Source organism: Bidens hawaiensis, unplaced genomic scaffold (assembly GCF_021521415.1).
Source record: "Bidens hawaiensis isolate Kalapana, Puna unplaced genomic scaffold, B.hawaiensis_p1.1 tig00001382_1, whole genome shotgun sequence".
NCBI lineage: Eukaryota > Viridiplantae > Streptophyta > Magnoliopsida > Asterales > Asteraceae > Bidens > Bidens hawaiensis.
This window is the reverse complement of record NW_027491078.1, coordinates 3,652,160-3,674,506: the sequence shown is the minus strand read 5'-3', so window position 1 is coordinate 3,674,506 and position 22,347 is coordinate 3,652,160. Positions and strand designations below refer to the sequence as shown.

The following is a 22,347-nucleotide window of genomic DNA, read 5'->3' as shown; positions in this document are numbered from 1 at the left end:
TGCGATGTTGTCAGTTCGGATCTAGAGCTCATTCGGGTTTTCGTCCCACCATGTGTTATGCAAGAAAGTTCTTCTCTTGTGGCGGTACAACGACCGTCAAGCTAAACTCTGAAGTCAATGTGAGTCTGATTAAGACAATATAGTCTGACCAGAGTATATAGAGTAGAGGTGGGCAAATAAACCGGTTAACCGAACTGACCCGAAAACTGAACCAAAACCGAACCGGTTTGAAACCGATTATGAAGAAACCAGTTCGTAACCGATTGAAACCATAGGTTTGGAACCGTTTGTAATTTTCTTCACCAAAACTGGTTTCAAACCGTTAACCGAACCGAAACCGGCCAGAACCGGGCAAAAACCAAACCAATCAAAACCCAAACCAAAACTGATCGTAACATGGTAAGAAACCGGTTTCAACATGAACCAAAACCGATCATAAACCGATTTTGGTTTTTATTGACCAAACCAAACCGATTTTAAATATTAAACATGTTTGTGCACCTCTAATATAGAGTAACACACAAGAAAATCGTTGTTTTAAAAAAATATATAAAAACTTTAAAACTTAAATTATTTACTACCAATAAACTTAATTTAGAATATTATATTCTCTTAACCAATAAATTTAAAAACTTTCTCTCCATATTTTAATAAATAAATAATAAATAATAATTAACTCACCGAAAAGAGCCGTGGTCGATCACACTTAGACACATCTTCTGCTCCTAACCTAAAATTACCAAAATACCCTCAGTCTCACACTGTATATATAATAAAAAAAATATCTAGCTGTAACAAACCAACTATATATATATATATATATATTTATATTTATATATATATTCCACCATAATACGTATAACTATCGCCGCCGTAACAAATTCAGTCAGTTTCCGTTAGCCATGGCGATGGAAGAAGGATTATTAATATTGGAGCCAGATGAAGAAGATAACAACAACAACAGGCTGACGTGGCGAGTGCTGACGGTGGAGATGAAGAAGCTCGGGTTCATTGCTGGGCCGATGGTGGCGGTGACGCTGTTGCAGTATTTGCTGCAGGTTATCTCCGTTATGATGGTCGGTCATCTCGGCGAGCTTTCGCTTTCGAGTACGTCCATTGCGATTTCGCTCTCCAGCGTCACCGGTTTCAGCTTAATTGTAAGTTGTTGCATATATACTGGCGTCATGTATTATTAATTAACTGTATATAGAGGACAGTAGAGATTGTTTTGATAAAAATTTCAAAGTTTGATGGTCTGATAATTTTTTTTATTAGAAATTATATGCTGGCGTCAGATTTATTATTAATCAACTATATATATATATATAGAGGATATGAGAGATAAGAGGTAACAATAAGACGTAACGAATTAGTCTGGATGGCTGTTTTGATTGACAGTAAATTTCAAAATTTGACGGTCTAGTCTTTACTTATTTGAAATTATATTTGAAATTATATACTGGTGTTTGTTGTATTATTAATCAACTATATATAGAGGACAATAGAGATAAGAGGTAGTGGATTAGTCTGGTAGGGGTTGGACGACTGTTTTGATAAAAACTTTCAAAGTTTGATTGTCTGGTATTTTTTGATTAGAAATTATATGCTGGAGTCTGATATATTATTAATCAACTATATATAGAGGATATGGGAGATAAGAGGTAACGGATTAGTCTAGTAGAGGTTGGATGACTGTTTTGATTGATAGTAAATTTCAAAGTTTGATGGTCTAGTCTTTTGTGATTAGAAATTATATTAGGAATTTTTTGAAGTTTATTTAGTTGATTGGTTCAGTAATAGTGTTTGGGCGGAATTGTTTGTTAGCGTGGTTGTTCGGATTCTGACTGATAATTTTCAGAGTTTTAAGTGATGTTTTTTTGATAGAGGTTGGACGGTTGTTTTGATGCATATATTCAAAGTTTGACTGTATAGTCTTTCCTGATTAGAAATCATATAGGAATTTTTGAAATCTATTTATTAAATTGTTCGTTAGCATGGCTGTCCGGATTCTGACTAATAAAGATTTCGAAAACTCAAATATAATTTCTAATCAGGAAAGACTATACGGCCAAACTTTGAAAGCTTTCATCAAAACAGCCGTCCAACCTCTATCAAAATTCAAAACCGTCACTTAAAACACTTTGTGATTAGACGTAAGACAGGGTGAATAGTTATTCCCTTCTCACTATTATACTATATGTATATAGTGTTTTAAGACACGGTTTTGATAGAGGTTGGACGGCTGTTTTGATGAAAGCTTTCAAAGTTTGGCCGTATAGTCTTTCCTGATTAGAAATTATATATATGAGTTTCAAAATCTATTTATTTGATTGGTTCATTAATAGTGTTCAGGCAGAATTGTTCTGTCCGGATTATGACTAATAATAATTTTCAAACTGTTGCCCTGTGATATTGTTTAAACGGCTGTCTTGATCAATAATTTTCAACTTTCGATTTTTTTTGTCAAAACGGCTATTTTGTGGACGGCGTTGTAACCAACCATTTTAAAGTTCATCACATGTATGGCCAAAGCGACCATTTGAATATTGTTCAAACGATCTTTTTGACCAATAATTTTCAAAGTTTGGCATTTTTTTTTCAACACGGTCATCTGTGTGTTCTATGGACGGTCGTTTTATGTTGTGAGGGTGTTATAGTTATAACATGACTGTAGAGATAATTTCAAAGGAAACAGAGTTAAATTGTATGCCTATTGATAGTTAATTTTCCGTCCAGTTTGCTTCTGTTTTTGGTTACTTGTCAGGATTTAAACTGCTTAATTGTTGAAGAAATCTGAAATCAAGAACTTGGTGAGAAACTGACTATTGATTTTGAATTTCAAAGGTATTAGAATAGGAAAAACAAAAGTGTGAAAAATTTGAATTTAATTAATTCAAATCTTGTCCTCTTTTGATCTAAAATATTGTTAATTTTTGTTGTTCTGTTTTCCCTCCATTTATGCCTTTAAACTTCCTAGTTGGAATGCTGAATTTTCTTGTGGGAGAGTTATTAGGTGTAATTAGTGCCAACTGCCAAGTGAGTTGGATTTATCTGTTAAATTACTAATTATATTCAGTTTTTAATGCTCATACCATATGTAATATTCATTTCTGTCCAAATGTAAGTAGCATTAGATAAGTGATTAATAGGCAGAGAAAATAATAATTTCTTTGAAGTTATGATCTTTTTTTTTAAACCAAAGAAATTACTTTAAACAATCTTTATGCAGTTTATATGATTATCCACTAGTGTATGAAATTGAAAAGGTTATATACTTATATATAATTGATGGAAATATTTTGAAAACTCTTGTTTTATGTGTTAATAATGGTTTTGTATGCCATTTCACATCTTGAAAAGGAAATTGCATTTTTTCTTTTGTCAATATCAACTGATGTGTGGTGCTAGACAATTTGCTTTTTTAATTGCCAACTTCTGCTTGTCTTTTATTCACTTGACTGCTGCATTTTTCCTTAGTAATTCTCTCCAGTAAATGAGAGGAAGTAGCCAAATTTGGATTGGTCACTTGTTAACAAGCTGTTGTTGATGTTTCTTGGAAATGCATATCTTTGTCTGCCATGCCAATCTTGTCCATATTCCAATACCATATATAGATTTGCATACTAGTCATTGTCTGTTATACAGCTGGTGTATATTAAATATTTAATACCATATATTCATTTTTTTTTGCTTTTGGAGCATTCTCAATCAGTTCTCTAAAATTATGTGAGAGGGATTTGCAAATTATATTGTATGGTTATGAGTGGTTGTGATTAGAGGAGAGAGAATTTATATGGAAAAATTAAATTTGGGGTTTCACTGTAGATACTATATAATTTTTTAATATTTTTATAAAGTAGTTGTGAGTGAAAGAGAGAAAATATGATAATAAAGGTATAAAAAATATTATTTAATTAAATAGGAGAGAGAAAATACAGTTTTTTATAGTGTAATTATATAATATATCATATATATAAATATAGGGTAGGGAACGGGCTGGAAATGCTCTTAGGAGATAAACATTGTAAGGTAAATCTGGATAAGTTTTTATCCAAATTATTATCTTTATATGTAAAACAGTAAATTTTTGAATTTGGAATATATTCTCTTCTTAACCAGTATAACCTGTTTTTTTGTTGTTCAGTCAATCTTCAATGGTCCCAAACTCTTTAATATTTTTGATACTTTAACTAAATGTATGCTTTTATTTTTCAAAATAACGAGTAAAAAAATTTATTTTCTTTTAATCGGATACGATAATTTTTTAATCGTTTAGTTGGTAAATTTTTAGTCAATTAAATTTAATTTTTCTTGTTAAACTATGCAGTAACTAAAACTAAAACTAAAACTATAACATATTTATATGTTGTATGAGAAATTAATAAAGAAACCACGAAAATTTACTAGATGATACCATAACCGAACGTTAACCGAAACTAATCATTAACTGAAACAAAATAAATTTGACCTAATTTGTTTATTATTTATGTAAAATAAGTTGTAAGGCTTACTTTTGTTAGCATAGAGGCTACTGAACACTCTTTCACAAAGTTTTAACTGTTTTGAGTATAATTATTTACATTGAATTGTATGTTTAACTGAATTTATATTTTATGTTGGTTTGGACAGATGGGAATGTCTAGTGCTTTGGAAACTTTATGTGGACAAGCTTATGGAGCTCAACAATACAAAAAAGTTGGAGTTTTGACTTACACTGCAATGTTCTCACTTTTAATTGTTTGCATACCTCTCGCTATCTTTTGGCGATACACCGGATCACTACTCCTTCTTATCGGCCAAGACCCTTCGATTTCACACGAAGCCGGGGAATTCATCACGTGGCTCATTCCCGCACTTTTCGCTTGCGCGATTCTTCAACCGCTTGTTAGATATTTCCAAATGCAAAGCATGTTAATGCCCATGCTTACCAGCTCAGCAGTTGCTTTATGCCTACACATCCCGCTTTGTTGGGCCCTTGTGTATAAAACCGGATTGGGTAACATTGGTGCAGCATTGTCAATGAGTGTTGCCATGTGGTCAAACGCGGTTTTCCTCTTGGTTTACATGATGTACTCTCCATCGTGTGCAAAAACGCGTTCTCCTATCTCGGTTGACGTGTTTCATGGGATTAAACAGTTCTTTAGCTTTGCTATCCCGTCAGCTATCATGATTTGGTAAGTAGTCTCACTAAATTAAATTAGTTATTCGTGTTCAAGAATTTATTAATCGGTGATTAATATTTGTGTGAATTTTCAATGTTTGCAGCCTCGAATGGTGGTCCTACGAGTTTCTCATATTGCTTTCTGGCCTTCTGCCAAATCCCGAGCTTGAAACTTCTGTTCTCTCTGTTTGGTATGATATAATAAGTAGGGGTGTGCACGGGTCGAATTTGGGCTCAAACCAAACTGAAAATTTGGTTTTTAAATTTTTGAAAACTGTTTGCTTTTGGTGTTTTTGGTTTGTTTAATGTCCCGGTTTTGGTTTTTCAGTATTACCATTTGGGCTTGAAATTTTTGTGCTGAAAAAAGTTGGCCCAGATAATAAATTTGGGCTGAAACCTTTTTGTTCTATAACAACTAATTGATTATCATACATTTTATTCGGGCTACAATATTTATAAAATTCTTATAAATTACTTAAAATTCAAAATTAAATACGAAAACTTTCGATTTTAATCACATGAAAAACTGAAAATTCATTTTACAAAAACATAGAACCAAGCTGTCGATTTTTGTTCGGGCTCGGTTATTTTGGTTGGTTTTTTAAAGTTTTTGTGGTTTCATGCACGCCCTAATAAAAAGTACCTTGAACTAGAGTTAATAATGATTATAATTTGTGCATTTCTTAAACAGTCTCAATACTATTGCTACACTCTATGCTATACCATATGGACTTGCTGCTGGTGTAAGGTTTGTTCAAAATCTCATAATGCAGTTCCTTTTTTTTTATCCTGCACATATCTATGATTGTGTTACACTTATTTTCTCAGCACGAGAGTATCGAATGAACTTGGAGCAGGGAATCCAAGAGGCGCGCGTGTGGCAGTTAAAGCCATCATGATTGTTGCAGTTGTTGAGACTTCTATCGTCAGCATGATTGTTTTCCTCAACAGACACATTTTCGGATACATTTTCACGAACGAAAAAGAAGTTGTGGATTATGTGACGAAAATCGCCCCTCTTCTATGCGTAAACATTATAATGGATAGCTTACAAGGAACCCTTTCAGGTAATATATATATGTTACTTCTTGCTTGTTTTTACTTTTTAGTGTGTTTTACTTTCATAGATATGAAAGACTAGTTATTTAATTATTGATCAAATAGGTGTTGCGAGGGGTGTGGGATGGCAACATTTAGGGGCGTACGCGAATCTTGCAGCATTTTATCTTGCTGGAATCCCGATCGCTGCTTTATTAGGGTTCTGCACCACACTCAGAGGAGAGGGCTTATGGATTGGAATATTAGTCGGCGCCGCCATTCAAGTGATTCTACTTTCAGCTGCTACTATTTGTACCAATTATGAAAAACAGGTATTGTCTTCACTTCATCACAGTTGTTACTATTTGTATATATATATGTGTGTATAATCCAAATGAACCAATTAATAAGTAAATGAGTCATTAATTAGGCAACAAAGGCAAGGGAGAGAGTATTGGAGGAAGAATGCTTAACACAAGATGTACTAATGTGAAGGAAGCCATTTTATTTTGGTATTTGTTTACCAAACAATATACGAATCACGCGATTCCTTTTTGAGATTTTTGGTTCAACGCTAACAGTTTTACGCGGCTTATAATTTGTTGCACAAGTTGAGGTTGGTAAAAAGTGTTCTCTCAATAAGTTGTTTTTGTGGTTTGAAAAGTGTATTATGGTATAGACAAACCATCTTAATTGAGGCTAGGCGATTTGTTTTTTTGAGTCTAGAGATTAAAACTTTACTTCCTTCAACACACGTTTCTCATTTATTCTTAGTTTCTTACCACTCTATTCAACTCTTCGAAAGTTTTATAGAAAGTGTTTCGTTTTTAACATCGGTTGCCTTAAGCGAGTACTAAAAATAGGCCCTTTTATATAATTTTTTTTCATAGATCGACGATAATTGTGATAGTAATAAACAAAACAAAAAAAAAGTTGTAGTGAGAGAATTTATTTTACATAGTTGAATGAAGAAACACTAATCGACCCCGGGCAGATTACGGATAATCTGGGGGTTAAGTAATGTTTCCCACGAGGGTTAGGTCCGGCAAAGAAGGATGTTCTTCAGATGACCTGCAAAACAGACACCGTGAGCTCGTCACTGAGAAGGGGGGGGGGTTCCTCCTTGTGACCACCCTCCGGCGTGAGAATCAGACTAGATTACTCTGAATATAAGTGTATATTGAGAGAAATTGCTAGTGAAGGTAAAAATACCATATGATCATACCGTTCCAAGGTGTTGGAGTATTTATAGCCGAAGGTAGGTTTCCAAGCAGGTACAGCCAGCTGTATAATATTCCTGTTCTACCAACTACGGGTTACGCACGTGCCATGCTGGTTGGTGGGTAGGCAGCGGCTGATAGTGACCAGGCCGGCTGTGTACTATTCCTTTTCCACCAACTGCAGGCTATGTGCGTGTCACGACAAGGGTTGGTGAGTAGGCAGCGGCTAATAGTGACAAACAGTACTAGAGCATGCTCCTCGTACTGTTTGTCGGTGAGCTGTCACCCTGTGATTGGTTCATGGGCTGCTTTGGTCAGATCTTGTCTATTTTGTCCATACATTGGCAGGTATAGTACAAAAGATCTTCCAGAAGCATACGGACTGGCTCATTTGGGCGGGAGTATTCCCGCCTTGCTCATTCCTTCAGGTGACACTGAATTATTGAGTTAGTGCCTTGTGCGTGTAGCCTTCCCTGATGGCTTGTATCCGCAGCTGCGGGGACAGACGGGGTACTTCACCATTGGGAGGCTTTCCCTGCGGTAACAGCTGGCGTACTGCGCGTAAGGTCTTCATCTCTGAGCATGGTGGGTCCTGCGGAACCAGTTGGTCCTTGCGCAGACGTCCCTCTTCAAGGTGAGTCTTGCGGGTCCGACTGGGCTCTGCTGGGACCTACCTCTTCAAGTCCCCCCAGTCCAATGTTCTTCTCATGAATTGTTAATAAGTGAGGTGAACTTTGGACTTAAGCAAGGGGTTTTGAAAAGGATTTAGTTTTAAGGTTGTCCGTGGGGATTCTTCCTGCGGTTTCCCTAATGTCACGTGCAGAAATTCCCGACTTTTCTGCTTGATCTTTGGGTATGATGCAGGTAGGTGTGTAACCTCCTCGCAAGTCAGGAGCGTTGAGTTTCACTTGTGTAGATTCTCCACGAGGTTTTGGTAGTTTTAAACATAGTGATCAATTATGTTAAAGAACCAATTCCATCCTGGAGCTTCAAACAATCTAGTTCTCAACGTTCCCGCTATGCGGGGATGTTATTTCCCTTTCCGCAAGCATGGCCCAGAAGATCCTTCTTGGTTTCAATTCCCTGCGAGTGCTAAGTATGTGAAGGGTTTCGCCTTGACACTGTACCCGCACTCGTCTTATAGTTATCTTACTTCCAAGGTATTCTTGGCGTCCATTCCCTGCGGGTGCTAAGTATGTGAAGGGTTTTGCCTTGACACTGTACCCGCACCTGTCTTATAGTTACTTGGTTGCCCAGGTAAGGGGGGTATATTCCCTCCTATTTTTGAATATTTTTGAATCTTTTTGAAATTCGAAGAGTTGGTGAAAGGATAAGAACAGTCCAAACTGTTGAAACGTCGTCCGACGGTTTCTTCTGACAGTGTCAGGACGTGCAGGAAGTTATGGCGACGTGACAGTACATGGTCATTCCAGACGCTTTTTCAGGCGCGTGGGCGCGTGGGTGCGGATTTTACGGCGCGCGTCCCGTCAACAGCTGTTGCCAGCTTGCTTTTTCCACGTGTCATAGTTTCATTGCACCAGCTCTTTTCTCTCTCCTCCGCATTAAATTCATCGCATTCATTGCGATGAGTATATAAAGGGGGAGAGGGTCCTTTGTACTCCACACTTTCACTTCTATCTTCTCATTCTAAGCGATTTCCGGCGAATATTCTTTCTGAAATCGTTCTTTACCTCCAAAACATGTCGTCTACTCATGATCCAGAAGCCATCGTCGAGGAGTCTGACTTGTATGTCGAGAACCCGACGTCTACATCCGATAAGGACGATAAGAGCACTGCTGGCGAATGCCAGTGTGCTCTTCCCATCGAGCTCTACCGGTACATCGTCCGGAAGTTCATGCTCGAGCCGTTCGAGCCTGAGTTTCCGGAGCCACACTAGACGGTGTACGATGCCCCCAAGGGCAAAATAGGGGTATATGCCGCTTGCTTCGTCTATGGGAATCTTAGGTTCCCATTAACGAAGTTTGTATACCGTGTTCTGGATAGACACGGTGTGCACCTGACGGAGGTACACCCAATGGCGATCGCCAAGATCCGCCATTTTGAGTGGGTGTGCCTCATTCTTGGCGTGGATCCCCACGTCGACCGCCTGATGACCTTCTACTCCTGGAGGTGCATCTAAGGCTGGTACACCCTGGTCACCCGGATCAAGGGTTTGAAGATCTGCGCAACCGAGCGCAGTCTTCGGTCTTGGAAGCGGGAGTTCTTTTACATCTCTGCCCGTGTCGTCCCTATAGCGATGACATTTAAGAACGGGAGAGCTCTCCCCAGCCTTCACGCCTCCAACTACCAGGAGGCGGAATGGTTCTCCAAGATTTCCCGGATCCAGACTCCGGTTTACCGCTTTCCGGAGTCCGGGATGGTGAGCAGGGTGTGGAAGGATGCTGGGGCGGATGCACCACAGATTCCCATCGTACTTGAATACGGTTTGAACTTTATCCCTTACGGTATGCTCCGTCTTCTTTGTTGATTTAAGGTTTTTTCTAACTGTTTTTTCTTTTTATTTCAGAGGAAGATGACTTGCAGTCCCTCCTGCATCCGCGGGAAGCTGACGGTCCTGCTTGGTTGGGTACTCGCGCTCTTGACGAGAACGAGTTTTCCATCCTTGCGCAGACTGCGGATCGGTTTGTGGAGGCCTACCCGCCAGGCCACGAAATACTGAGCGCCACGCGGCCAGGTAAAAGACTATTTAACCCTCGCCCTCTGAATGCTGAAACCTCTGCCGGAATTCCTCTAATCTTGTCATCTTCTGATGAGGAACCCGCAGATGGTCCTTTTCTTGCGCGGAAGAAGAAGGCTGCTGGCGGGAAGGGCAAGGCGAAGGTAGCCTCCACCGCCGACCCGGTGAACCGGTCTGAGTCAGAGACCGAGAGTGAAGAGGCGGCGGGGAACCCAGGTGGTGTTGAGACCACCGCTCCGGAGGTTGAAACGGCTGTCACCTCCGAGCAGCCCAGGACGACGATGGTAAGCGGTACGAAGAGGCCGTCTCCATCGGGTTCGTCCCCGCCTGTTCGCACATTCAGGCTCAAAAAGACCCGTAAGTGTTCATAACTTTAACTTCATATCTTTCCGCTATTATACTTATATATCTTGTCTTCGTGCAGGCGTGGATGCTACGGCATTCCAAAGTGGAGCGGGAGGGAGCAGCTCTGGACCCATGAAGGTAGGTTTGGTCAACCTACCCGAGGCGATGACCCAGGCGGCTACGCCTGCTTGCAGTACTGGTTCAGTTGGTCATCCCGTTGAGCCAACTGTTCCAGCTGTAACCTTATCCTCGCCGGCTGTCAGTGCCACAGATGCCTTCGTGTACTTCCCTTAGGAGGTAGTCAGCATCTTGGTTGTCCACGCATCTTAAGAGTGGGCCAAGAAAGTTACATCTGTAAAGGATGTCATCAATGAGTTGATAGTTTAATGCTTTACAACGTATTTTTCTTGCCTGTGTTTTTGACTCTGGTAGTATACCCGCTGCAAGGTAATTTATTATTGGTGTCATCCACGTTTCTGTACCGGTTTGGATGACACAAATTTCCTTGTGCGGGACTGATGGTGCTTCAAGGAGTTCAATGCGGATGTCCTTTCCCAAATGGGTGAAGGCTAATGATGCAAGCTTGCTTAACGCATCCGCAGATTTGTTTTCGCTACGCTTGACGTGTATGACTTTACAATCATTAAAATCGCGCATAAGGGTTTTTGCTTGTGCGAGGTACAGGGCCATTGTGTCGTTCACGGCCGTGTACGTTCCGTTTATCTGATTGGCTACTAACATGGAATCTACGTGGGCTTCCAAGTTTTTCACTCCCATTTTACGCGCAATTCTCAGCCCTGCCAAGAATGCTTCGTACTCGGCTTCGTTATTCGTACTTGGAAAGTCCAGTCGAATAGTGTAAGTGTATTCTTGGCCTGCTGGGTTGGTTAATTTCAACCCTGCGCCTGAACCCTCGTTGCTGGCTGCTCCATCAGTGTAGAGTCGCCAGACATCATTGATGTCCTGTGCTGGGGAGGGTTGAGCCTCCTCCTGGCACTCTTTCTCCCGCGAAGTGGGGACTTCTGCAATAAAGTCGGCCAGGACCTGGCCTTTCATATCTGGTCTTGGCTTGTACTTTATCGCATATTCCCCCAACTCAATTGCCCATTTGGCTAGACGTCCCTATAATTCGGGTTTGCCTAGAACGTTTGCGAGTTTGAAGTTGGTGAGAATGGTGATTGGGTGACCCTGGAAATATCGTCTCAGTCTGTGTGAAGCTTGTACAAGTGCTAAGACTAATTTTTCCAAGGTGGAGTACCAGGTTTCTACGTCTGTTAGGACACGGCTAACATAGTAAATAGGCATCTGGATACCTTTCCGCTCTACCAGCAGGACTGCCCCGGTTGCTCTATCTGTGGCAGAAAGGTATATGATTAATTCCTCCCCCGCTTCTGGTGCTGTGAGCGTTGGGAGTTCGATCAAGCGTGACCGAATTTCCTGAAAAGCTGCTTCCGCTTCTGGTGTCCAGCGGAAGTGCGTTTTCTTTAAACAGTTTCTCAATGTTGACACGAATGGGAACGACCTATCCGCATGGTTTGACAAAAAGCGGTTAAGTGCGACTAGGCGTCCATTCAGTGTCTGAGCTTGCTTGATGGTAGTAGGTGATTCCATTTTGATAATGGCTTCGACCTTTTCAGGGTTCGCTCTGAAGCCATCTTTAGTAACAATGACTCCCAAGAACTTCCCTTCTTCCATCCCAAATGAACACTTGCTCGGGTTGAGCTTCATGTTTATCTTTCTGAGCGTGTTGAAAGTTTCTTCGATGTCTTTCAACATCGCTTCTGGCTCAGGGCTTTTGATGACCAAATCATCCATGTAGACTTCCAAGTTTCTCCCAATTTGGGCATGAAACTCTTTGTCCATCAGGCGTTGGTATGTGGACCCTGCATTCTTAAGTCCGAATGGCATCATTTGATAACAAAATGTGCTATCGGGCGTCCGAAATGCGGTTTTGTCCTGATCATCTACAGCCATGTGGATTTGATGGTACCCCTTATATGCGTCAAGGAAGCATTTAAGGCGAAACGGTGCTAATGAATCCACTTTGAGGTCAATTTCGGGTAACGGGTAACAATCTTTGGGGCATGCTTTGTTTAAATCTTTGAAATCTATACACATGCGCCATTGTTTGTTAGCCTTCGGTACCATAACGGGATTTGCAACCCATGTTTAATATCTACTAACGCGTACGATGCCCGCGTCAAGGAGTTCCTTGACTTGGGTTCTACACGCGTTAGCCTGTTCCGCCCCCATTACTCTGCGCTTTTGTATGACTGGCGTAAAAGCCGGGTCACACTTGAGCTTATGCTCTGCTTTACTTCGAGGTACACCAGTCATGTCAGCTGGTGTCCACGCGAAGATGTCAGCGTTTCTCTGTAGTAAGCGTTTGAGTAAGGTGCGCGTAGGATCAGCGATTGTTGGGCCAATTGTAACAGCCTGGTCAGGGTATTTGCCATTGAGGGCCCATTTTTCTGGTTCGGTGATGGTTGGTTTAGCCATCTTTGGTTTGGGTTTAGATGAGACGGATGCGATGCATACCTGGGGGATACCGGTGATCATCGCTACACCTTCAGCAGTTGGCCATCCCATCATGCCGTGGACTGAAGATACCACGGCGTTGAATCTTGCCATCCCGTCTCTCCCGAAGAGAATGTCGTATGTGTGATGTGGCTTCCTCATTACGACGAACTCCACGTCTTCTGTGCGGGAGTATTTCCCGTCCGTGAGAATGACGGGGAAAGATAGGATACCCAGGGGGTGTTTGTGCTGCCGTCGAACCCTTCCATTGAGGCGTAAATCGTTTCCAGGCGTTCTTTGTCTTCTTCGTCTAGCTTGTCGAAGAACTGCCTGTACATAACCGTTGACGAGGCGCCGTTGTCAGCAAGAGTGCGGGAAGTTATGTAATGCCCCAGCTGGCTTTTGATGACGATAGGGCCTTCCTTGCTGGGTCCTCCTGGCACTCGCGGGAAGCGCACCTCAGCTTTCTTCCATTCGCATGGTTCTGTCGTTCGTCTTTTTCTTCCTCTGATGTTGCCATGAACCATGTGGATGCTGATGTCAACGGGCTTTCGTCCATTGCCTTTATACCGGTTATCATTCCTTCCTCCATTATTGATTGATGCCACAAGGTGTGCAAGTCTTCCATCCTTGACGAATGTTTCAACAATATCCTTCAAGGATGTACACTCCTCTGTACTGTGACCCTTTATCCCGTGGAAGTCACAGAATTTGCTCTGATCCGCATTAGGTCGTTGCCGGATCATTGGAGCTTTTGGCCATGGGAGTTTTTCGGTGGCAAATATCTCCGTGACGCTTTTGGTGAGTGGCGTCCACCGGTGTTTTCGGCTTGAAGGGTGCGTGTTATCTCTTCCGCCAACAAGAGGGCGAGAGCTGGATGAGGTGTCAAAGTTTACCCTTGACTGCCAAATACCTAGCTTCCTCTTTTTGTTCTGCCGGGCGATCCGAACATTGTTTTCTCTGGTCCTCTGCGTGTAGAGATGTGTACTCTGGGGAAGGTCCCTACCCAGTTGCTTCTCCGTCTCGGCAAAGCGCTTGGCCGCCGTCATGATGGCATCCCATGTGGATGGCATGCCGTCCTTACCCGTCAACATGCGGATAAGCTCTGGGTATTCGGCACCCTGGATGAAAGCGGCGCGAACAAGATCTTCACTTATGTCGCCCAGACTCAGCTTTTTGGAGTTGAAGCGAGTGATGAAGTCTAGTAAAGATTCATCTTCCTCTCTCACGCAGTTAATGATCGTCCACTGCTCTTCAGTATATTTCCTCTGTTGACTGAAGTGTTGGCTGAACTTTTGTTGAAAGTCCGCCCAATCATAGATGTGGTGGACCGGTAAACGATCAAACCACGCCTTGGCCGCTCTAACCAGCGTCATTTGGAACATATAACACCACGTGGGTTCCGTCCAGTTACTGACGGTTGCCCCCGCTATGAATCTGTTCAAGTGATCGTCTGGGTCGGATAGACCATCATAAGTGCCGATGTTGGAAATCTGTTTGGCACTTCTCGGGGCGATTGCTTCCGCAATGTCCCTTGCAAATTTGGACTTTCCCGCATTTGCGGCAGTTGGTCTAAAGGTTTTGGAGAAGTCACGTGGGTTTCCTCCCGCGTTCCTTGGTTTGAAGGTTTCTCCAAAATTCCTTCTTAGTTGGAAGTCCGTTTCCTTACGCTTCCCTTTCGCCCTGTTGCGAGGGTTTGCGTCGGTGTCGGATTCCTCCCGATCATCGTCCGAGTACTCGCACTCACTGTTCATGTTGAGCTGTTGTCGAGTATTTCCGAATTCGTCAGCCTGTTGGAGTGAACGCAAGCGTTCATCCAACTCAGCTTGGAACTCTTTCTGACGTGCTTCGGCCCACGCCTTAACTTGATCGAGTGTTTGGCGAGGGAGCCTCGCCTGTTTCTCCAACTGGGCATCAGTGAACCTCAGTGAAATATTGTTTACTGCACTTGCCCCGGCTTGGGTAACCGGGGTAGTGTTCGTAAAATTTCTATAACCGCCGGTGTTCCCCCCAGTAGCTGGGGTTGTGGTTACCGGGGTTTCCTGGTCACTTACTGGCCTTGGGACCGGAGTAACGTTAACCATTTCTTCAGAAATTTTGAAAAAACCGAGAATTAGTTCTAGCTTTTATGCACGGATGGCGCCAATGAAGAAACAATAATCGACCCCGGGCAGATTACGGATAATCTGGGGGTTAAGTAATGTTTCCCACGAGGGTTAGGTCCGGCAAAGAAGGATGTTCTTCAGATGACCTGCAAAACATACACCGTGAGCTCGTCACTGAGAAGGGGGGGGGGGGGGTTCCTCCTTGTGACTACCCTCCGGCGTGAGAATCAGACTAGATTACTCTGAATATACGTGTATATTGAGAGAAATAGCTAGTGAAGGTAAAAATACCAGATGATCATACCGTTCCAAGGTGTTGGAGTATTTATAGCCGAAGGTAGGTTTTCAAGCAGGTACAGCCAGCTGTATAATATTCCTGTTCTACCAACTACGGGCTACGCACGTGCCATGCTGGTTGGTGGGTAGGCAGCGGCTGATAGTGACCAGGCCGGCTGTGTACTATTCCTTTTCCACCAACTGCATGCTACGTGCGTGTCACGACAAGGGTTGGTGAGTAGGCAGCGGCTAATAGTGACAAACAGTACTAGAGCATGCTCCTCGTACTGTTTGTCGGTGAGCTGTCACCCTGTGATTGGTTCATGGGCTGCTTTGGTCAGATCTTGTCTATTTTGTCCATACCTTGGCAGGTATAGTACAAAAGATCTTCCAGAAGCATACGGACTGGCTCATTTGGGCGGGAGTATTCCCGCCTTGCTCATTCCTTCAGGTGACACTGAATTATTGAGTTAGTGCCTTGTGCGTGTAGCCTTGCTATTAGTGCGGGTAGCCTTCCCTGATGGCTTGTATCCGCAGCTGCGGGGACAGGCGGGGTACTTCACCATTGGGAGGCTTTCCCTGCGGTAACAGCTGGCGTACTGCGCGTAAGGTCTTCATCTCTGAGCATGGTGGGTCCTGCGGAACCAGTTGGTCCTTGCGGAGACGTCCCTCTTCAAGGTGAGTCTTGCGGGTCCGACTGGGCTCTGCTAGGACCTACCTCTTCATTGAACAAATTGTGAGACTCTCATAGCATACTTCAAAGAAAGCTGTTAATCAATTCTTCATAATCGATACTATCTAATATATCTTTCTCAATAGCTATCATTCTCAATCCATTAAGCCTTTTTATGATATTGTCGATCATTCTCAATGATCGACCCGGATATCTTGATAAACTGAAAATTGACTCAACTTGATTTATTAACAAAAGTCGGTGAATTAATTAAGTGTTTTTACAAGAGATTATAATATGATATAAATGATATAAACCCAAAGATACATAGTCATAAAGATGAGAATATAAACATATTTTAGGGAGCACTTCTATGAACGTTTTGGATTGATTTGAATTCATTTTAAATTAAATTTATCTATTACATTGAATTTAAACAAGGAAAACCATTAGTCATACATTGACAGTTTGTTAATAAATTTTCTAATAGAAAGTTAAAATTGTAAGATAAATGTAATTAAATATATAGGAAGAAACCAAAATGGCCATTTTACCAATCAAAGTAAACAAAATTTCTATTTGACCAGCTTTTTCTTAAAATGTCCACTCCAAATCCAGTTAATCCGCCTACTAAATAGTTATTATCACCCAACAAGATTTTCAACCAACAAGACTTTGCCACGCGCCAAAAAAATTGTTATCGGAAGCCAAGATAAAAAAAATCTCGTCGGAAGGGAAAAAATCTCTTTGGAAGACAAGAGCGTCTGAACGCCTAAAACATCCCGTTAGTTTGACGGTTTCTTTTCAAATAATAATAATAATAATAATAAATCCAGGTGTCTTGACGGAACGTGTAGCGTGATCCGGTTGGTTGAAAAACGTAGTCAAGTGATTATCTATATATAGGCAAGTAGAAAGTTGGTGTCACAAACTATTTGATAAATTTTTTTTAGGATATAAAAGATAGTTTTTCAAAAAAGACATAATGAAGGAATGATGGGGTGGTTATTAGAGATTTGATTCTAGGCCGTATCCCTTGTCAACCTGGGTTCAAGTCTTGGTAAGTGAAAATGGTTTTTGGTTAATATGTAGACCTTTTTGTCAATTGTTTATTATTATTATTATTATTATTATTATATCAATTGTTTAAGGTATAATATCGATATTCAGATATTGAAGTCGTATAATAAGGTTCATATACTTTGGTACTATTTAGCCTTAGTATTATTTATAAATATATTTTATATATTAATATAATCAATAAGCATCTATTTATGTGGTATATTTATAAAATATGTACTGATTTATATAGATAAATTAGTAATTAGTAAGTTTTTTGTTGGCCCACTTAACGAAACAACACCTTATTGGAGCAACGCTTTATTTTTTATTTTGGTTTTAATTTTTGTTTTAGTTATGGTTTGTAATAAACGGTACAAAAACTGACTGAATACCATTTTTTTTGTTTTAGTCCAGGTATCGCAACAAACATGACAAAAATCGACCGAATTCACGCAAACTTAGCGTGTTTTGTTTTAGTTCAAGTATCGTAACGAATAGACCGAGAGAAAGATAATTTTTTTAGTTCTGGCACTGTAACAAACATGACGAAAATCAACCGAATTTGCGTAGATTCAATGCCCAAGTTTGACAGCGGTCGGGTTTTACCAACACTCGAGTTTACCGATCGACACTACCCCATTGGTCTACCTCGGTTTTTATGATTTTTCTATCTTATTTTTTTTGCCTTAGTTCCGGTACAATAACGTACGCAACCAAAACCGGCCGGACTTGTGTCGTTACTGACACAACGTTTGAGACTGACAACACTTGGGTTTTACCACTGTCCTGATTTACCTATCTGCTTTGGCTCAATGTACAGGTAAAACCCTAGTTATTATTAAATAGACGGGTCAACAAGACCATTTTGGTCATTTTCCTATTTAAATATACAAATTTAATAACTAACTTTTAAAACCAAACACAAGAATAAGAATGCGATACAATGAGCTCCTTTCAGACTTTCAGTAATAACCAATAACCACCAGAAGTCACAACTTCCCCTCTTTCTTTGCTGTTCAGATATGCCCGCGATCACTGCGACGGCTAGAGACGCCATGGAAGAAGGATTGCTTCTGAAACAAAGAAATGAGAGATTAGCATGGCGTGTGTTGCTGGAAGAGATGAAGAAACTAGGATTTATTGCAGGACCGATGATGGCAGTGACTTTGTTGCAATACATGTTGCAGGTTACCTCGGTCATGATGGTCGGTCATCTTGGCGAACTCGCTCTCTCTAGCACCTCCATTGCTATATCGCTTTCCGGTGTCACAGGCTTCAGCCTAATCGTTAGTCCTCTAGTATCCTTAATGTTATATAATCTAATTGCTTACTAAAAGTTATAAGGGCATATATACAATGATGATGATTTTCTAGTTAGATGTCAAAATTGAAATATGTTTCGTGTAATGAACAAGCTGGCTACAAAAGGAATAATTACCAAAATGTCAATGTCGACAAATTGTACATCTAAAACTCATTGATCTGATCACTTTTTAATCAATACTCAGACGAGATTTTTAACCAACGAGATATTATATATGTCACGCGTCTCGGCTCACTAGTTTTTCATTTTAAAGTCGTTGGAGCCGATGAGATTATTTAGGTACCTCACGAGATTATTTTGGCTTCCAACGAGATGCATTTTGGCGTCTGACAAATTTATTTTGGCTTATGACGAGATTCAAAAACAAGTGGTAGAATATGGTTAAAAACTCTGTCGAGTAATGAATAAAAAGTGATTGGGTCGACAAGTTTTAGGGTGAACATTATGAGAATTGGTTGGTCAAACAGACATTTTGTCGACATTGACCGGTCAGATAAACATTTTGGTTATTTTCCCATCACAAAACATTTGCTTTTCAAATGTGAGTTTGGTGAATCTGAGTTGTTTTGAATTAACATTAAGATGAATTTTAACATACTAAATTATCATTTCTTATCTTTTGGTAATAAGAATTATATTTCACACCTTGTGGAGCAAGTATTATAGCTTACCAAATATACTAAAAGGTAGCCAAGTTTGGATTGATTAGGCACTTGTTGACAAAATCTTGTGATATTTCTTGGAAACTTATTTTTGTTGGTTAGTTATCTTTCCTCACAAATGTGTGGTCAGCATATATTTATATTATTGGAGCTCATCAAGATTATAAGAAGTTAACACTGTAGCACAGATAACTACTGTTAAAAAAAATTAACCTGGTTAACTTATAATCAAACCAAACACCCCACCTTAGTTTAACTTAATGTTTTTTTTTTTTCTTTTTTTTTAAATATAATAGATGGGGATGTCTAGTGCGTTGGAAACATTATGTGGACAGGCTTACGGAGCTCAACAATACAAAAAATTTGGAACTCTAGTTTACTCTGCTATCTTCTCACTTTTAGTCGTTTGCATTCTGCTTGCAATCTTTTGGAGATATACCGGATCATTACTTGTTCTTGTCGGTCAAAACCCTCTTATTTCACACGAAGCCGGGAAATTCATCACCCGGCTCATTCCTGCACTTTTTGCTTATGCGAGTTCAACCACTTGTTGGATATTTCCAAACGCAAAGCATGCTATTACCCATGCTTGCGAGCTCAACGTTTGCTTTATGCGTACACATTCCGCTTTGTTGGGCCCTTGTGTATAAAACTGCATTGGGGAACATTGGGGCAGCGGTATCAATGGGGGTTGCCATGTGGTCAGACGCACTTTTCCTCTTATGTTACATGAAGTACTCCCCATCGTGTGCAAAAACGCGTTCTCCAATCTCACTTGAAGTGTTTCACGGGATGAAACACTTTTTCAGCTTTGCTATCCCATCAGCTGTCATGATTTGGTAAGTAAGCTCACATAATCAAATTAATTAGTTAACCATTGATTAATATTTATGTGAGTTTTAAACATTTGCAGCCTCGAATGGTGGTCATACGAGCTTCTTGTATTGCTTTCTGGGCTTCTGCCAAATCCAGAGCTTGAAACTTCAGTTCTTTCTATTTGGTATGCTATTGTCTGTAAACATTGTATTTGGTATGTGAATAAATATAATAATTGTAGTTAATGGATTTCTTCAACAGTCTAAATACAATTTCTACACTCTATGCTGTTCCTTATGGATTTGCTGCTGGTGTAAGTTTTGTTCAAACTCTCATGACTAATATGCTTATGGTGATTGTGATCCATGTATTCTTTTTTCAGCACACGAGTCTCGAATGAACTTGGGGCAGGGAATCCAAGAGGGGCTCGTGTGGCAGTTAATGCCATCATGATCCTTGCGGTCGTTGAGACAACCATGGCCAGCATGATTGTTTTTCTCAATAGGCACATTTTTGGGTACATTTTTACAAATGAAAAAGAAGTCGTTGATTATGTGACAAAAATCACTCCTCTTCTATGTATACACAACATAATGGATGGTTTACAAGCAACCCTTTCAGGTATTAATACTTGCTTGCATATATGAAAAGGTGTGGTTGTTTAATTATTGATGAAATAGGTGTTGCAAGGGGTGTCGGATGGCAACATTTAGGGGCATACGCGAATCTTGCAGCATTTTATCTTGCTGGAATCCCGATCGCTGCTTTATTAGGGTTCTGCACCTCACTTAGAGGAGAGGGCTTGTGGATTGGAATATTAGCTGGTGCCAGCATTCAAGTGATTCTACTTTCTGTTGTTACATTTTGTACCAATTATGAAAAACAGGTATTGCCTTTACTTCGTCTTCGATCAGTTGTTACTGTTTATATTATTAAGTATAAATGAGTCATTGATGCAGGCAACAAAGGCAAGGGAGAGAGTATTGGAGGAAGAATGTTTAACACAGGATGCACTAATTATGTGATAAAACAATGCTTTTGGTATTCTTTACTAAAAGGATTTTAATATACAACTTACATTTTTGAGTTTTTGGTTCAATGCCAGCAGTTCTTGTTGCACAAGGATGGTTTCCTAAAACCTCGTTAAATTCTTAACCTTTCGGTAACCTCTGTTGTCTCTTCTTTCCCAAGGACCATTTCTCAACCTATGTGTGTTAGCCGATAATCTCTCTTTGATATTATTGGCATGTATTTTGTATTCAATTGCAATAATTTAGGGGTTGTTTGTTAGCCTCTTAACAGTCATTAATAGGCTACCTCTTAATGACTCATAACATCTTAATGGTTAAGAGGTAGCCTTAAGTCTGCTATCATTTCTAATGGCACTTGGGATCTCGTTCCTTGCCCCTCTTGCACTAACATTGTTGGATGTCGTTAGTTCTATCGCCACAAATTCAATAGTTACCGAATCATAGTAACCTCCAACGGTATATGTGTCTTTTCATTGCACAAGTTTTTTCTCACCAACCTGACCTTAACTTTGATGAGACTTTTAGCTTGATTTTCAAACAGGCCACCATTTGCACCATTCTTTCCGTTGCTATTTCTTGGCACTGGCCAACCATCAATCGGGTGTCAAGAACGTCTCTCTCTGGCCTTAAATATTATTATGTGATAAGTGTTGAGATTTTGTGTCGATTTTAACTTTTTAGTAACAGACGACCATTGACGTACAACTATTTTGTAATTATTTTAAAAAACCTCCAATCGCGAATCCATTTGTATGAAAACAATAAAGTAAAAGACAACCACAAAAGATTCCTTCCTCTACTTCATCGTTTTAGCTACCACTGCTTTATAGATCTGAACCTTCATTGTTATCTTCAAAATCATACAAAATGAAGAGCATCTCATTTTGTAAGGTAGTGTGAGATCTCTTCCTTTTAGGCTAAAGACATCTAAAAGTATAATTGTGTGACACTTTATTGAACATATCACTATCTTAAGTACAATAAGAATTGTATTATATTGCATATCACCATCACCATCACCATCACCATCACCATCACCATCCAATAAAGTAACTCTAAAGTGCAAGATGGAACATGGTGTACTTTATTCATTTTGTTATATGATTGGTTCCATGGAACAAAGTTAGTTACATTTCAAGTAATGAAGATGGACCAGGCCGTCTCCATTGGCCCAACAATTGTTGATCCTACACGCACCTTACTCAAGCGCTTATTACAAAAAAACGCTGACATCTTCGCGTGGACACCAGCTGACATGACTGGTGTACCCCGAAGTAAGGCAGAGCATAAGCTCAAATGCGATCCGGCTGTTACGCCGATCGTACAAAAGCGCAGAGTAATGGGGCCAGAACAAACTAACGCGTGTAGAACCCAAGTCAAGGAACTCCTTGACGCAGGCATCGTACGCGTTAGTAGAT

The 22,347-nt window shown here is 40.4% G+C and overlaps 1 protein-coding gene and 1 pseudogene across 2 annotated transcripts; both read left to right on the top strand.

Moving 5' to 3' along the window:
• Window positions 1-896: 896 nt before the first annotated feature.
• On the top strand, window positions 897-6,890 carry LOC143574079 (protein DETOXIFICATION 12-like). The gene is made up of 7 exons (XM_077058799.1): window positions 897-1,157; window positions 4,630-5,174; window positions 5,266-5,352; window positions 5,853-5,909; window positions 5,990-6,228; window positions 6,326-6,531; window positions 6,630-6,890. Exons 1-7 carry the CDS (start codon window positions 903-905, stop codon window positions 6,690-6,692), a joined length of 1,452 nt encoding a protein of 483 aa, XP_076914914.1. The 5' UTR covers window positions 897-902; the 3' UTR covers window positions 6,693-6,890.
• Window positions 6,891-18,119: 11,229 nt separating this feature from the next.
• Window positions 18,120-20,923, top strand: LOC143572859 (protein DETOXIFICATION 12-like; annotated as a pseudogene). Its single transcript, XR_013142332.1, has 7 exons — window positions 18,120-18,382; window positions 19,379-19,921; window positions 19,996-20,082; window positions 20,160-20,212; window positions 20,277-20,519; window positions 20,579-20,784; window positions 20,858-20,923. The product of XR_013142332.1 is annotated as a protein DETOXIFICATION 12-like (transcript).
• Window positions 20,924-22,347: the final 1,424 nt, after the last annotated feature.